Source organism: Salmo salar, chromosome ssa15 (assembly GCF_905237065.1).
Source record: "Salmo salar chromosome ssa15, Ssal_v3.1, whole genome shotgun sequence".
NCBI lineage: Eukaryota > Metazoa > Chordata > Actinopteri > Salmoniformes > Salmonidae > Salmo > Salmo salar.
This window is the reverse complement of record NC_059456.1, coordinates 18,618,618-18,635,364: the sequence shown is the minus strand read 5'-3', so window position 1 is coordinate 18,635,364 and position 16,747 is coordinate 18,618,618. Positions and strand designations below refer to the sequence as shown.

The 16,747-nt window shown below is 41.4% G+C and overlaps 1 protein-coding gene across 1 annotated transcript in view; it reads left to right on the top strand.

The window, feature by feature from the left end:
- The window catches only part of arh (Low density lipoprotein receptor adapter protein 1), a 66,779-nt gene extending 55,162 nt beyond the window's left edge, over positions 1–11,617 (top strand). The window contains 2 exon segments of the mRNA NM_001146411.1: positions 4,040–4,152; positions 10,972–11,617. Of these exon segments, the coding sequence (NP_001139883.1) occupies positions 4,040–4,152; positions 10,972–11,095 (237 nt within the window). The 3' untranslated portion in view covers positions 11,096–11,617.
- The last annotated feature ends 5,130 nt before the right edge of the window (positions 11,618–16,747 follow it).

The following is a 16,747-nucleotide window of genomic DNA, read 5'->3' as shown; positions in this document are numbered from 1 at the left end:
TACTGTTATCATGAAGGTCAGTTAATCCAGGATGGTCTATCAGTATGATGTGTGTGTGTGTGTGTGTGTGTGTGTGTGTGTGTGTGTGTGTGTGTGTGTGTGTGTGTGTGTGTGTGTGTGTGTGTGTGTGTGTGTGTGTGCGTATGTGCATGCGTGTGTGCGTCCGTTACCTCACAGTCCTGTAGAAAACACACAGTACCAGTCAAAAGTTTGGACACACTTACTCATTCAAGGGTTTATCTTTGTTTTTACTATTTTCTAGATTGTAGAATAATAGTGAAGACATCAGAAATATGAAATAACAAATATGGAATCATGTAGTAACCAAAAAAGTTTTAAACAAATCAAGATATTTGAGATTCTTCAAATAGCCACCCTTTGCCTTGATGACAGTTCGCACACTTTTGGCATTCTCTCAACCAGCTTCATGAGGTAGTCACCTGGAATGCATTTCAATTAACAGGTGTGCCTTAATTTGTGGAATTCCCTTCCTTAATACGTTTGAGCCAATCAGTTGTGTTGTGACAAGGTAGGGGTGTTATACAGAAGTTAGCCCTACTTGGTAAAGGACCATGTCCATAATATGGCAAGAACAGTTCAAATATAAATGACAGTCCATCATTCCTTTAAAACAAGAAGGTCAGTCAATCTGGAAAATTTCAAAAACATTGACAGTTTCTTCAAGTGCAGTCGCAAAAACCATCAAGTGATATGATGAAACTGGCTCTCATGAGGACCGCCACAGGAAAGGAAGACCCAGAGTTACCTCTGCTGCAGATGATAAGTTAATTAGATTTACCAGCCTCAGAAATTGCAGCCCAAATAAATGCTTCACAGACTTCAAGTAACAGACACATCTCAACATCAACTGTTCAGAGGAGACTGCGGGAATCAGGCCTTCATGGCCAAATTGCTGCAAAGGAACCACTACTAAAGGACACCAATAAGAAGAAGAGACTTGCTTGGGCCAAGAAACAAGCGCAATGGACATTAGACCGGTGGAAATCTGTCCTTTGGTCTGATGAGTCCAAATTTGAGATTTTTGGTTCGAACCGCCGTGTCTTTGTGAGACGCGGTGTGGGTGAATGGATGATCTCCACATGTGTAGTTCCCACCGTGAAGTATGGAGGAGGAGGTGTAGCATGGCTACCACAGCATGGAGGAGGTGGTGTGATGGTTTGGGGGTGCTTTGCTGGTGACACTGTCTGTGATTTATTTAGAATTCAAGGCACACTTAACCAGCATGGCTTCCACAGCATTCTGCAGCAATATGCCATCCCATCTGGTTTGGGCTTAGTGGGAATTACATTTGTTTCTCAACAGGACAATGACCCAACACACCTCCAGTCTGTGTAAGGGCTATTTGACCAAGAAGGAGAGTGATGGAGTGCTGAATAAGATGACCTGGCCTCCACAATCCCCCGACCTCAACCAAATGGAGATGGTTTGGGATGAGTTCTACCACAGAGTGAAGGAAAAGCAGCCAATAAGTGCTCAGCATATGTGGGAACTCCTTCAAGAGTGTAGGTAAAGCATTCCAGGTGAAGCTGGTTGAGAGAATGCCAAGAGTGTGCAAAGCTGTCATCAAGGCAAAGGGTGGCTATTTGAAGAATCTCAAATATATAATATATTTCGAAAGGTTTAACACTTATTTGGTTACTACATGATTCCATATGTGTTATTTCATAGTTTTGATGTCTTCACTAATATTCTACAATTTAGAAAATAGTAAAAATTAAGAAAAACCCTTGAATGAGTAGGTGTTCTAAAACTTTTGACCGGTAGTGTATATATAATATACAGTTGAAGTCGGAAGTTTACATACACCTTAGCCAAATACATTTAAACTCAGTTTTTCACAATTCCTGACATTTAATCCTAGTATAAATTCCCTGTTTTAGGTCAGTTAGGATCACCACTTTATTTTAAGAATGTGAAATGTCAGATTAATAGTAGAGAATGATTTATTTCAGCTTTTATTTATTTCATCACATTCCCAGTGGGTCAGAAGTTTACATACACTCAATTAGTATTTGGTTGCATTGTCTTTAAATTGTTTAACTTGGGTCAAACGTTTTGGGTAGCCTTCCACAAGCTACCCACAATAAGTTGGGTGAATTTTGGACAATTCCTCCTGACAGAGCTGGTGTAACTCAGGTTTGTAGGCCTCCTTGCTCGCACACGCGTTTTCAGTTCTGCCCACAAATTTTCTATAGGTTTGAGGTCAGGGCTTTGTGATGACCACTCCAATAGCAATTGTCCTTCAACCATTTTTACACAACTTTGGAAGTATGCTTGGGGTCATTGTCCATTTGAGACCAAGCTTTAAATTCCTGACTGATGTCTTGAGATGTTGCTTCAATATATCAACATAATTTTTCTTCCTCATGTTGCCATCTATTTTGTGAAGTGCACCAGGCCCTCCTGCAGCAAAGCACCCCCACAACATGATGCTGCCACCCCCGTGCTTCACGGTTAGGATGGTGTTCTTTGGCTTGCAAGCCTCCCCCTTTTTCCTCCAAACACAATGATGGTCATTATGGCCAAACAATTCTATTTTTGTTTCATCAGACCAGAGTAAATTTCTCCAAAAAGTACGATCTTCGTCCCCATGTGCAGTTGCAAACCGTAGTCTGGCTTTTTTATGGCGGTTTTGGAGCAGTGGCTTCTTCCTTGCTGAGCGGCCTTTCAGGTTATGTTGATATAGGACTCGTTTTACTGTGGATATAGACACTTTTCTACCTGTTTCCTCCAGCATCTTCACAAGTTCCTTTGCTGTTGTCCTGGGATTGGTTTGCACTTTTCACAACAAAGCACGTTCATCTCTAGGAGACAGAACGAGTCTCCTTCCTGAGCGGTATGACGGCTGCGTGGTCCCATGGTGTTTATACTTGCGTACTATTGTTTGTACAGATGAATGTGGTACCTTCAGGCGTTTGGAAATTGCGCTCTGGGTGAACCAGACTTGTGGAGGTCTACACATTTTTTTCTGAGGTCTTAGCTGATTTCTTTTGATTTTCCCATGATGTCAAGCAAAGAGGCACTGAGTTTGAAGGTAGGCCTTGAAATACATCCACAGGTACACCTCCAATTGACTCAAATGATGTCAATTAGCCTATCAGAAGCTTCTAAAGCCATGACATCATTTTCTGGAATTTTCCAAGCTGTTTAAAGGCACAGTCAACTTAGCGTATGTAAACTTCTGACCCATTGGAATTGTGATACAGTGAATTATAAGTGAAATAATCTGTTTGTAAACAATTGTTGGACAAATTACTTGTGTCATGCACAAAGTAGATGTCCTAACCGACTTGCCAAAACTACAGTTTGTTAACAAGAACTTTGTGGAGTGGTTGAAAAATTAGTTTTAATGACTCCAACCTAACTGTATGTAAACTTCAGACTTCAACTGTATACATAGAATGGCCGCAGAAGGTAGACCTGGCTCTCAAGAGAAGACAGGCTATGTGCACACTGCTCACAAAATGAGGTGGAAACTGAGATGAACTTCCTAACCTCCTGCCAAATGTATGACCATATTAGAGACACATATTTCCCTCAGATTACACAGATCCACAAAGAATTTGAAAACAAACCCGATTTTGATAAACTCCCATATCTACTGGGTGAAATACCACAGGGTGCCATTACAGCAGCAAGATTTGTGACCTGTTGCCACAAGAAAAGGTCAACGAGTGAAGAACAAACACCATTGTAAATACAACCCATATTTACTTTCACCATTTGTACATCGTTACAACACTGTATATAGACATAATTTGACATTTGTTATGTCTTTATTCTTTTGGAACTTCTGTGAGTGTAATGTTTACTGTTAATTTTTACATTTTTACTGTTACTGTGAAATCACTTTTGTATTTTGTCTACACTTGTTTTGGAAATTTTACCATATGTTTCCCATGCCAATAAAGTCCCTTGAATTGAATTGAGAATTTATATAGGGAGTAGGATACCATTGTTGACGTATCTATGAGCTTATAAATCTAATTTTAAACTGTTGTGTGTTTCCTATCCCAAGGCCCGGGCCAGTGCTAAGAAGTTCCGTAAGGTGACCTTGACCATCTCTCCTAAAGGAATCATCATCACAGACACAGAGACACAGGACCTCATAGAGAACGTTTCCATATACAGGTAAACAATATGACATCATAGAGAACGTCTCCATATACAGGTAAACAATATGACATCATAGAGAACGTCTCCATATACAGGTAAACAATATGACATCATAGAGAACGTCTCCATATACAGGTAAACAATATGACATCATAGAGAACGTCTCCATATACAGGTAAACAATATGACATCATAGAGAACATCTCCATATACAGGTAAACAATATGACATCATAGAGAACGTCTCCATATACAGGTAAACAATATGACATCATAGAGAACATCTCCAATACAGGAAAAATATGACATCATAGAGAATGTCTCCATATACAGGTAAACAATATGACATCATAGAGAACGTCTCCATATACAGGTAAACAATATGACATCATAATGACCTCATAGAGAATGTCTCCATATACAGGTAAACAATATGACATCATAATGACCTCATAGAGAATGTCTCCATATACAGGTAAACAATATGACATCATAATGACCTCATAGAGAATGTGTCCATATATAGGTAAACAATATGACATCATAATGACATCATAGAGAACGTCTCCATTTACAGGTAAACAATATGACATCATAATGACCTCATAGAGAACGTCTCCATTTACAGGTAAACAATATGACATCATAATGACCTCATAGAGAATGTCTCCATTTACAGGTAAACAATATGACATCATAATGACCTCATAGAGAATGTCTCCATATACAGGTAAACAATATGACATCATAATGACTTCATAGAGAATGTCTCCATATACAGGTAAACAATATGACATCATAATGATCTCATAGAGAATGTCTCCATATACAGGTAAACAATATGACATCATAATGACCTCATAGAGAATGTGTCCATATATAGGTAAACAATATGACATCATAATGACATCATAGAGAACGTCTCCATTTACAGGTAAACAATATGACATCATAATGACCTCATAGAGAACGTCTCCATTTACAGGTAAACAATATGACATCATAATGACCTCATAGAGAATGTCTCAATTTACAGGTAAACAATATGACATCATAATGACCTCATAGAGAATGTCTCCATATACAGGTAAACAATATGACATCATAATGACCTCATAGAAAACGTCTCCATATACAGGTAAACAATATGACATCATAATGACCTCATAGAGAATGTGTCCATACATAGGTAAACAATATGACATCATAATGACCTCATAGAGAATGTGTCCATACATAGGTAAACAATATGGCATCATAATGACCTCATAGAGAATGTCTCCATATACAGGTAAACAATATGACATCATAATGACCTCATAGAGAATGTCTCCATATATAGGTAAACAATATGACATCATAATGACCTCATAGAGAATGTCTCCATATATAGGTAAACAATATGACATCATAATGACCTCAAAGAGAATGTGTCCATATTGTGTCGTTTTACTTTGTATACGTGGCAGCTAAAAGCTGAATTGCGTATGCAAAAGCACATCACAAACTACATCAAATACAAAACAATAACATTGTAACACGATAAGGAAGTCAGGGACTACAAGGATGATGAATTGAAGCAGTTATAATGACATTGAGAGCGGAGGAACTTCAGGCATGGATGGTCATGGAGGAGGGAGCCGGTCAGTGAGACAGTTGGGTCCGTAGCCTCAGCAGCGCAACTCGCTGTCCTGTCCCCAACATCCGTGCTCCGGGCTTTTTACCTTGATGGTTAGCGAACTGGCTAGTTAGCTACTCTTCTCCACAAATTCTGTGTAGCACCCACACAGGAGATGCTTCTGCTGCCACAGAGTGCTGAAAGCTCACCACACATAATTAACAGTTAGGAGTGTCTTCATAAGAACAAGCCATTTCCGTACGCAGTCCTCCATTTCGATGATCACATCAAGTCGGTGTTGTGATGTTCAAATCCAATGTCCATTTAGTCCACAACGTTAGCTAGCTATCTGCTAGCAAGGTAAGTCTAACAGTACAACATCAGTCTTGAACCTCTGTCAAGAAGACTAATTACAACAAATTCAAAAGAGCAATCAAAAACGTGAAGGCAGATGGAAGAAGTTTATTCAAAAAACATAATGACGTCATAATGACTGGCCAATGAACCCTTCCGTATACAGGTAAATAATAACATCATAATGACTGGCCAGAGAACCGCTCCGTATACAGGTAAATAATGACGTCATAATGACTGGCCAGAGAACCGCTCCGTATACAGGTAAATAATGACGTCATAATGACTGGCCAGAGAACTGCTCCGTATACAGGTAAATAATGACATCATAAAGACTGGCCCAGAGAACCGCTCCTTATACAGGTAAATAATGACATCATAAAGACTGGCCAGAGAACTGCTCCGTATACAGGTAAATAATGACATCATAATGACTGGCCAGAGAACCGCTCCGTATACAGGTAAATAATGACATCATAAAGACTGGCCAGAGAACCGCTCCGTATACAGGTTAATAATGACATCATAACGACTGGCCAGAGAACCGCTCCGTATACAGGTAAATAATGACGTCATAATGACTGGCCAGAGAACCGCTCCGTATACAGGTAAATAATGACGTCATAATGACTGGCCAGAGAACCGCGCCGTATACAGGTAAATAATGATGTCATAATGACTGGCCAGAGAACTGCTCCGTATACAGGTAAATAATGACGTCATAATGACTGGCCAGAGAACTGCTCCGTATACAGGTAAATAATGATATCATAATGACTGGCCAGAGAACCGCTCCGTGTACAGGTAAATAATGATGTCATAATGACTGGCCAGAGAACCGCTCCGTATACAGGTAAATAATGACATCATAAAGACTGGCCAGAGAACCGCTCCGTATACAGGTAAATAATGACATCATAATGACTGGCCAGAGAACCGCTCCGTATACAGGTAAATAATGACATCATAATGACTGGCCAGAGAACCGCTCCGTATACAGGTAAATAATGACGTCATAATGACTGGCCAGAGAACCGCTCCGTATACAGGTAAATAATGACATCATAACGACTGGCCAGAGAACCGCTCCGTATACAGGTAAATAATGACATCATAATGACTGGCCAGAGAACCGCTCCGTATACAGGTAAATAATGACGTCATAACGACTGGCCCAGAGAACCGCTCCGTAAACAGGTAAATAATGACGTCATAATGACTGGCCCAGAGAACCGCTCCGTATACACGTAAATAATGACGTCATAACGACTGGCCAGAGAACCGCTCCGTATACAGGTAAATAATGACGTCATAATGACTGGCCAGAGAACCGCTCCGTATACAGGTAAATAATGACATCATAATGACTGGCCAGAGAACCGCTCCTTATACAGGTAAATAATGACATCATAAAGACTGGCCAGAGAACCGCTCCGTATACAGGTTAATAATGACATCATAATGACTGGCCAGAGAACCACTCCGTATACAGGTAAATAATGACATCATAATGACTGGCCAGAGAACCGCTCCGTATAGAGGTAAATAATGACGTCATAATGACTGGCCCAGAGAACTGCTCCGTATACAGGTAAATAATGACGTCATAATGACTGGCCAGAGAACCGCTCCGTATACAGGTAAATAATGACGTCATAACGACTGGCCCAGAGAACCGCTCCGTATACAGGTAAATAATGACGTCATAATGACTGGCCAGAGAACCGCTCCGTATACAGGTAAATAATGACATCATAATGACTGGCCAGAGAACCGCTCCGTATACAGGTAAATAATGACATCATAATGACTGGCCAGAGAACCGCTCCGTATACAGGTAAATAATGACATCATAATGACTGGCCAGAGAACCGCTCCGTATACAGGTAAATAATGACGTCATAACGACTGGCCAGAGAACCGCTCCGTATACAGGTAAATAATGACGTCATAACGACTGGCCAGAGAACCGCTCCGTATACAGGTAAGTAATGACATCATAATGACTGGCCAGAGAACCGCTCCGTATACAGGTAAATAATGACGTCATAATGACTGGCCAGAGAACCGCTCCGTATACAGGTAAATAATGACGTCATAATGACTGGCCAGAGAACCGCTCCGTATACAGGTAAATAATGACATCATAACGACTGGCCAGAGAACCGCTCCGTATACAGGTAAATAATGACATCATAATGACTGGCCAGAGAACCGCTCCGTATACAGGTAAATAATGACATCATAATGACTGGCCAGAGAACCGCTCCGTATACAGGTAAATAATGACGTCATAATGACTGGCCAGAGAACCGCTCCGTATACAGGTAAATAATGACATCATAACGACTGGCCAGAGAACCGCTCCGTATACAGGTAAATAATGACGTCATAATGACTGGCCAGAGAACTGCTCCGTATACAGGTAAATAATGACATCATAAAGACTGGCCAGAGAACTGCTCCGTATACAGGTAAATAATGACATCATAAAGACTGGCCAGAGAACCGCTCCGTATACAGGTAAATAATGACGTCATAATGACTGGCCAGAGAACCGCTCCGTATACAGGTAAATAATGACATCATAAAGACTGGCCAGAGAACCGCTCCGTATACAGGTTAATAATGACATCATAATGACTGGCCAGAGAACCGCTCCTTATACAGGTAAATAATGACATCATAATGACTGGCCAGAGAACCGCTCCGTATACAGGTAAATAATGACATCACAATGACTGGCCAGAGAACCGCGCCGTATACAGGTAAATAATGATGTCATAATGACTGGCCAGAGAACTGCTCCGTACATAGGTAAATAATGACATCATAATGACTGGCCAGAGAACTGCTCCGTATACAGGTAAATAATGATATCATAATGACTGGCCAGAGAACCGCTCCGTGTACAGGTAAATAATGATGTCATAATGACTGGCCAGAGAACCGCTCCGTATACAGGTAAATAATGACATCATAAAGACTGGCCAGAGAACCGCTCCGTATACAGGTTAATAATGACATCATAATGACTGGCCCAGAGAACCGCTCCGTATACAGGTAAATAATGACATCATAATGACTGGCCAGAGAACCGCTCCGTATACAGGTAAATAATGACATCATAATGACTGGCCAGAGAACCGCTCCGTATACAGGTAAATAATGACATCATAACGACTGGCCAGAGAACCGCTCCGTATACAGGTAAATAATGACGTCATAATGACTGGCCAGAGAACCGCTCCGTATACAGGTAAATAATGACGTCATAATGACTGGCCAGAGAACTGCTCCGTATACAGGTAAATAATGACATCATAAAGACTGGCCAGAGAACTGCTCCTTATACAGGTAAATAATGACATCATAAAGACTGGCCAGAGAACTGCTCCTTATACAGGTAAATAATGACATCATAATGACTGGCCAGAGAACCGCTCCGTATACAGGTAAATAATGACATCATAAAGACTGGCCAGAGAACCGCTCCGTATACAGGTTAATAATGACATCATAATGACTGGCCAGAGAACCGCTCCTTATACAGGTAAATAATGACATCATAATGACTGGCCAGAGAACCGCTCCGTATACAGGTAAATAATGACATCATAATGACTGGCCAGAGAACCGCGCCGTATACAGGTAAATAATGATGTCATAATGACTGGCCAGAGAACTGCTCCGTATATAGGTAAATAATGACATCATAATGACTGGCCAGAGAACTGCTCCGTATACAAGTAAATAATGATGTCATAATGACTGGCCAGAGAACCGCTCCGTGTACAGGTAAATAATGATGTCATAATGACTGGCCAGAGAACCGCTCCGTATACAGGTAAATAATGACATAATAAAGACTGGCCAGAGAACCGCTCCGTATACAGGTTAATAATGACATCATAACGACTGGCCAGAGAACCGCTCCGTATACAGGTAAATAATGACATCATAATGACTGGCCAGAGAACCGCTCCGTATACAGGTAAATAATGACGTCATAACGACTGGCCAGAGAACCGCTCCGTATACAGGTAAATAATGACGTCATAATGACAGGCCAGAGAACCGCTCCGTATACAGGTAAATAATGACGTCATAATGACTGGCCAGAGAACTGCTCCGTATACAGGTAAATAATGACATCATAAAGACTGGCCAGAGAACTGCTCCTTATACAGGTAAATAATGACATCATAATGACTGGCCAGAGAACCGCTCCGTATACAGGTAAATAATGACATCATAAAGACTGGCCAGAGAACCGCTCCGTATACAGGTAAATAATGACATCATAATGACTGACCAGAGAACCGCTCCGTATACAGGTAAATAATGACATCATAATGACTGGCCAGAGAACCACTCCGTATACATGTAAATAATGACATTATAATGACTGGCCAGAGAACCACGCCGTATACAGGTGTCATGACGTTGGCCTCTTTTGGTACAGGGAGGACAGTTGACCCCTCCCTTTTGCACACAATCCACCCTGTGTGTAAAGGGTCGTAAAAACTCTAAAATTCCAGGAGAGTCTCTGGCCACATGGCCCATAGAGAGACACAGGAAATTCTTCCAACTCATAGAATTGGAGAGCCAAGCGACATTTTGTGTTCTAGAGAAGGTATGGAAGATTGGTGAAGAATCCAGCTACGAACTGATCCGCTTGGTACAATTTTGTGATACTCAAAAGAGACAATATAGCCATATTACCATAAAACTGTTTATATAATAGCATCATAATGGTTGTATAGAATTTATTAATAAGGATAAAGCTTTTGTAAGACATTGAGATGCTATGTACTGATGTAATGTGATAGAATTGTATTTCTGTAACCAAATCTAACTCAGTCATAGGCATGCCCCCAGGGACCCATACAGGACCAGGCGTCATTTGACAAGGCTGTTCAATGGGCACTATAAAACACCCCCGGATTTACATTTCTTCAGACCAGGCCTACACTCCGTTGGCTAATAGGTTTTACCTTCCAATTCCTCTACTGAAGGTGAACCATACCACGTGGTTAACTTTTAGACTATTGATACCGACAGAATAAGAACAAGTCTTTGATATTAATTATTAGTCTGCAGCTAAGTAAATTATATCATTGAACGCGAAGACCAACGAAACAACCATTCGATGACGACATTAATGAATGTCGCTCTGAAAGATCCATTCTAACCGAGAGAGAGAGAGAGAACGCGGACAAAACTCCCCAACAGAACTACTCTCCAACAAGAATCAGAACGACACACTGAGCGTAAATATATATTGATTGCAATTGTTCCCGAATGAGTGAGCCTTCAATTGTCAATTGTTAATATTAATGAACCCTGTGTAACTTCTCAGCCGACCTTTTATGATCCATTGTTCAACAGGCCGACCTGCCTGTTTAGCCAGTAGGGCACATTACTATATCAGTCCTTTGTGACGATAATTACTGTTTGTATGTTTTTCTGTTAATTACTTAGTGTAGTAAATAAATGATTATAAGACAATTGATGTATGGATGATTTTAGTAAAGACTGGGTTCGTGCAGATACAACAATTTACGACGTTTGGAATGAGACTGGACTAGAGGTAAAATACACCATTGAAACTAGAAGATAATCAGCCTATACTATAATAGAATAGAATATTATAGTACAGGAAAGTTATATTAGGAAAATTATAGCTTTGTAATCTGAATATTCTCCTTGGTGCCCCGATCTCCTAGTTAATTACAATTAAACGATTAATCAGTTTAATCGCGTGATAATAATTACAGGGAGCTAATTGATAAACATATCTTCCGTTTAATGGTACCCCCAAAGACACGACACAGGTTAATAATGACATCATAATGACTGGCCCAGAGAACCGCTCCGTATACAGGTAAATAATGACATCATAATGACTGGCCAGAGAACCGCTCCGTATACAAGTAAATAATGACATCATAATGACTGGCCAGAGAACCGCTCCGTATACAGGTAAATAATGACATCATAACGACTGGCCAGAGAACCGCTCCGTATACACGTAAATAATGACATCATAATGACTGGCCAGAGAACCGCTCCGTATACAGGTAAATAATGACATCATAACGACTGGCCAGAGAACCACTCCGTATACAGGTAAATAATGACATCATAATGACTGGCCAGAGAACCGCTCCGTATACAGGTTAATAATGCATCATAATGACTGGCCAGAGAACCGCTCCGTATACACGTAAATAATGACATCATAATGACTGGCCAGAGAACCGCTCCGTATACAGGTAAATAATGACGTCATAATGACTGGCCCAGAGAACCGCTCCGTATACAGGTAAATAATGACGTCATAATGACTGGCCAGAGAACCGCTCCGTATACAGGTAAATAATGACGTCATAATGACTGGCCCAGAGAACCGCTCCGTATACAGGTAAATAATGACATCATAATGACTGGCCAGAGAACCGCTCCGTATACAGGTAAATAATGACATCATAATGACTGGCCAGAGAACTGCTCCGTATACAGGTAAATAATGACATCATAATGACTGGCCAGAGAACCGCTCCGTATACAGGTAAATAATGACATCATAATGACTGCCCAGAGAACCGCTTCGTATACAGGTAAATAATGACGTCATAACGACTGGCCAGAGAACCGCTCCGTATACAGGTAAATAATGACATCATAACGACTGGCCAGAGAACCGCTCCGTATACAGGTAAATAATGACATCATAATGACTGGCCAGAGAACCGCTCCGTATACAGGTAAATAATGACGTCATAATGACTGGCCAGAGAACCGCTCCGTATACAGGTAAATAATGACGTCATAATGACTGGCCAGAGAACCGCTCCGTATACAGGTAAATAATGACATCATAACGACTGGCCAGAGAACCACTCCGTATACAGGTAAATAATGACATCATAATGACTGGCCAGAGAACCGCTCCGTATACAGGTTAATAATGACATCATAATGACTGGCCAGAGAACCGCTCCTTATACAGGTAAATAATGACATCATAAAGACTGGCCAGAGAACCGCTCCGTATACAGGTTAATAATGACATCATAATGACTGGCCAGAGAACCGCTCCGTATACAGGTAAATAATGACATCATAATGACTGGCCAGAGAACCGCTCCGTATAGAGGTAAATAATGACGTCATAATGACTGGCCCAGAGAACCGCTCCGTATACAGGTAAATAATGACGTCATAATGACTGGCCAGAGAACCGCTCCGTATACAGGTAAATAATGACGTCATAATGACTGGCCCAGAGAACCGCTCCGTATACAGGTAAATAATGACATCATAATGACTGGCCAGAGAACCGCTCCGTATACAGGTAAATAATGACATCATAATGACTGGCCAGAGAACCGCTCCGTATACAGGTAAATAATGACATCATAATGACTGGCCAGAGAACCGCTCCGTATACAGGTAAATAATGACATCATAATGACTGGCCAGAGAACCGCTCCGTATACAGGTAAATAATGACATCATAATGACTGCCCAGAGAACCGCTCCGTATACAGGTAAATAATGACGTCATAACGACTGGCCAGAGAACCGCTCCGTATACAGGTAAATAATGACATCATAACGACTGGCCAGAGAACCGCTCCGTATACAGGTAAGTAATGACATCATAATGACTGGCCAGAGAACCGCTCCGTATACAGGTAAATAATGACGTCATAATGACTGGCCAGAGAACCGCTCCGTATACAGGTAAATAATGACGTCATAATGACTGGCCAGAGAACCGCTCCGTATACAGGTAAATAATGACATCATAACGACTGGCCAGAGAACCACTCCGTATACAGGTAAATAATGACATCATAATGACTGGCCAGAGAACCGCTCCGTGTACAGGTTAATAATGACATCATAATGACTGGCCAGAGAACCGCTCCTTATACAGGTAAATAATGACATCATAAAGACTGGCCAGAGAACCGCTCCGTATACAGGTTAATAATGACATCATAATGACTGGCCAGAGAACCGCTCCGTATACACGTAAATAATGACATCATAATGACTGGCCAGAGAACCGCTCCGTATACAGGTAAATAATGACGTCATAATGACTGGCCCAGATAACCGCTCCGTATACAGGTAAATAATGATGTCATAATGACTGGCCAGAGAACCGCTCCGTATACAGGTAAATAATGACATCATAATGACTGCCCAGAGAACCGCTTCGTATACAGGTAAATAATGACGTCATAACGACTGGCCAGAGAACCGCTCCGTATACAGGTAAATAATGACATCATAACGACTGGCCAGAGAACCGCTCCGTATACAGGTAAATAATGACATCATAATGACTGGCCAGAGAACCGCTCCGTATACAGGTAAATAATGACGTCATAATGACTGGCCAGAGAACCGCTCCGTATACAGGTAAATAATGACGTCATAATGACTGGCCAGAGAACCGCTCCGTATACAGGTAAATAATGACGTCATAATGACTGGCCAGAGAACCGCTCCGTATACAGGTAAATAATGACGTCATAATGACTGGCCAGAGAACCGCTCCGTATACAGGTAAATAATGACATCATAATGACTGGCCAGAGAACCGCTCCGTATACAGGTAAATAATGACGTCATAATGACTGGCCAGAGAACCGCTCCGTATACAGGTAAATAATGACGTCATAATGACTGGCCAGAGTACCGCTCCGTATACAGGTAAATAATGACATCATAATGACTGGCCCAGAGAACCGCTCCGTATACAGGTAAATAATGACATCATAATGACTGGCCAGAGAACCGCTCCGTATACAGGTAAATAATGACATCATAAAGACTGGCCAGAGAACCGCTCCGTATACACGTAAATAATGACATTATAATGACTGGCCAGAGAACTGCTCCGTATACAGTCAGGTCCATAAATATTTGGAGATTGACCCAAGTTGTTATTATTTTAGCTACCTACCACAGCATATTGAAGTTGAAATTAAAGCATGAGTATATGCCATAGACTGACCGGGTGAATCCTGGTGAAAGCTATCATCCCTTATTGTTAAATCCACTTCAATCAGTGTAGATGAAAGTGGGGAGACAGGTTAAAGAAGGATTTTTAAGCCTTGAGACAATGGAGACATGGATTGTGTGTGTGTGCCATTCAGAAGGTGAATGGGCAAGACAAAAGATTTAAGTGCCTTTGAACGGGGGATGGTAGTAGATGCATCGGTTAGAGTGTGTCAAGAACTGCAACACTGCTGGGGATTTTCACGCTCAACAGTTTCCTGTGTGTCTCAGGAAGTTAGTCAACTGACGGTCCAATACAACATGGGTGTCCAAAGACCCATTCAAAAAAAAACTGACAACTCATTTGTACATTGACACGAATGGGGTACAGGCAGCCGACGACTTTACAGAGTTCCACTTCCTTCAGCATAAAAAATAGAAAACTGCCGTTGCAGTGGAGAATGTGAAAAATATTGTCTGGTCTGATGATTTTCGGTTCCTGCAGTTTCACGCTGATGGGTAGACTAGGATATGGAGAAAACCACGAGTACATGCATCCATCATGTCACGGCTGTCGAAAGGAGACGACCAAAGTGCAGCGTGTGTGTAGTTCCACATTTTTATTTACTCTGTGAAACTATGCAATTAACATCAAATAACTGAATAGACAAAAACAACAAACCGTGACGCAGAGGAGAAAACAAACACTACACAAAAAAGAATCACCCACAAAACCCAGGCAGAAAAACCCCTACTTAAGTATGATCTCCAATTAGAGACAACGAGGACCACAGCTGCCTCTAATTGGAGATCATCCCAAACAAACCAACATAGAAATACAAAAAGTAAAAAAATAACAGCTTACCATGGTCAGGACGTGACACATCATGCCGCATGTCAACATTGCAGGCTGGTGATGGTGTGATGGTGTGGGGTTTGTTTTCATGACACACATTGGGCCCCAATCTGCGAATAATCTCCAATGCCACAATGCTAGGATTGTGCGGGAATGGTTCCACGAACATAACAGTGAATTCAGCTTACTGCAGTGGCCTGCCCAGTCACCAGATCTCAATCCAACTGAGTATCTGCGGGATGAGATGGAACGAGCTATTTGGAGTAGAGATCCACTACCAGCCACCTTGGTAACTGTGGGAAGCATGGGAGTCAACATGGGCCAGCATCCCTGTGGAGTGCTTTCCACACCTTGTCGTGTCCATGCCACGACGAATTGAGGCTGTTCTGAGGGGGTGCTGCTAAAACGGGGTGAAGCTCAATGTTTTGTACACTCAGTGTATATCATAGTGTATACATGGATGTGTTTGTCATAGAGATCAGGGTGTGTCTGGTTAATGTATGATGGTCATGGTGATGTGTAGTCATGGTGATGTGTAGTCATGGTGATGTGTAGTGATGGTGATGTGTAGTCATGGTGATTTGTAGTGATGGTGATGTGTAGTCATAGTGATGTGTGGTCATGGTGATGTGTAGTCATGGTGATGTGTAGTCATGGTGATGTGTAGTCATGGGGATGTGTAGTCATGGGGATGTGTAGTGATGGTGATGTGTAGTCATGGTGATGTGTGGTCATGGTGATGTGTAGTCATGGTGATGTGTA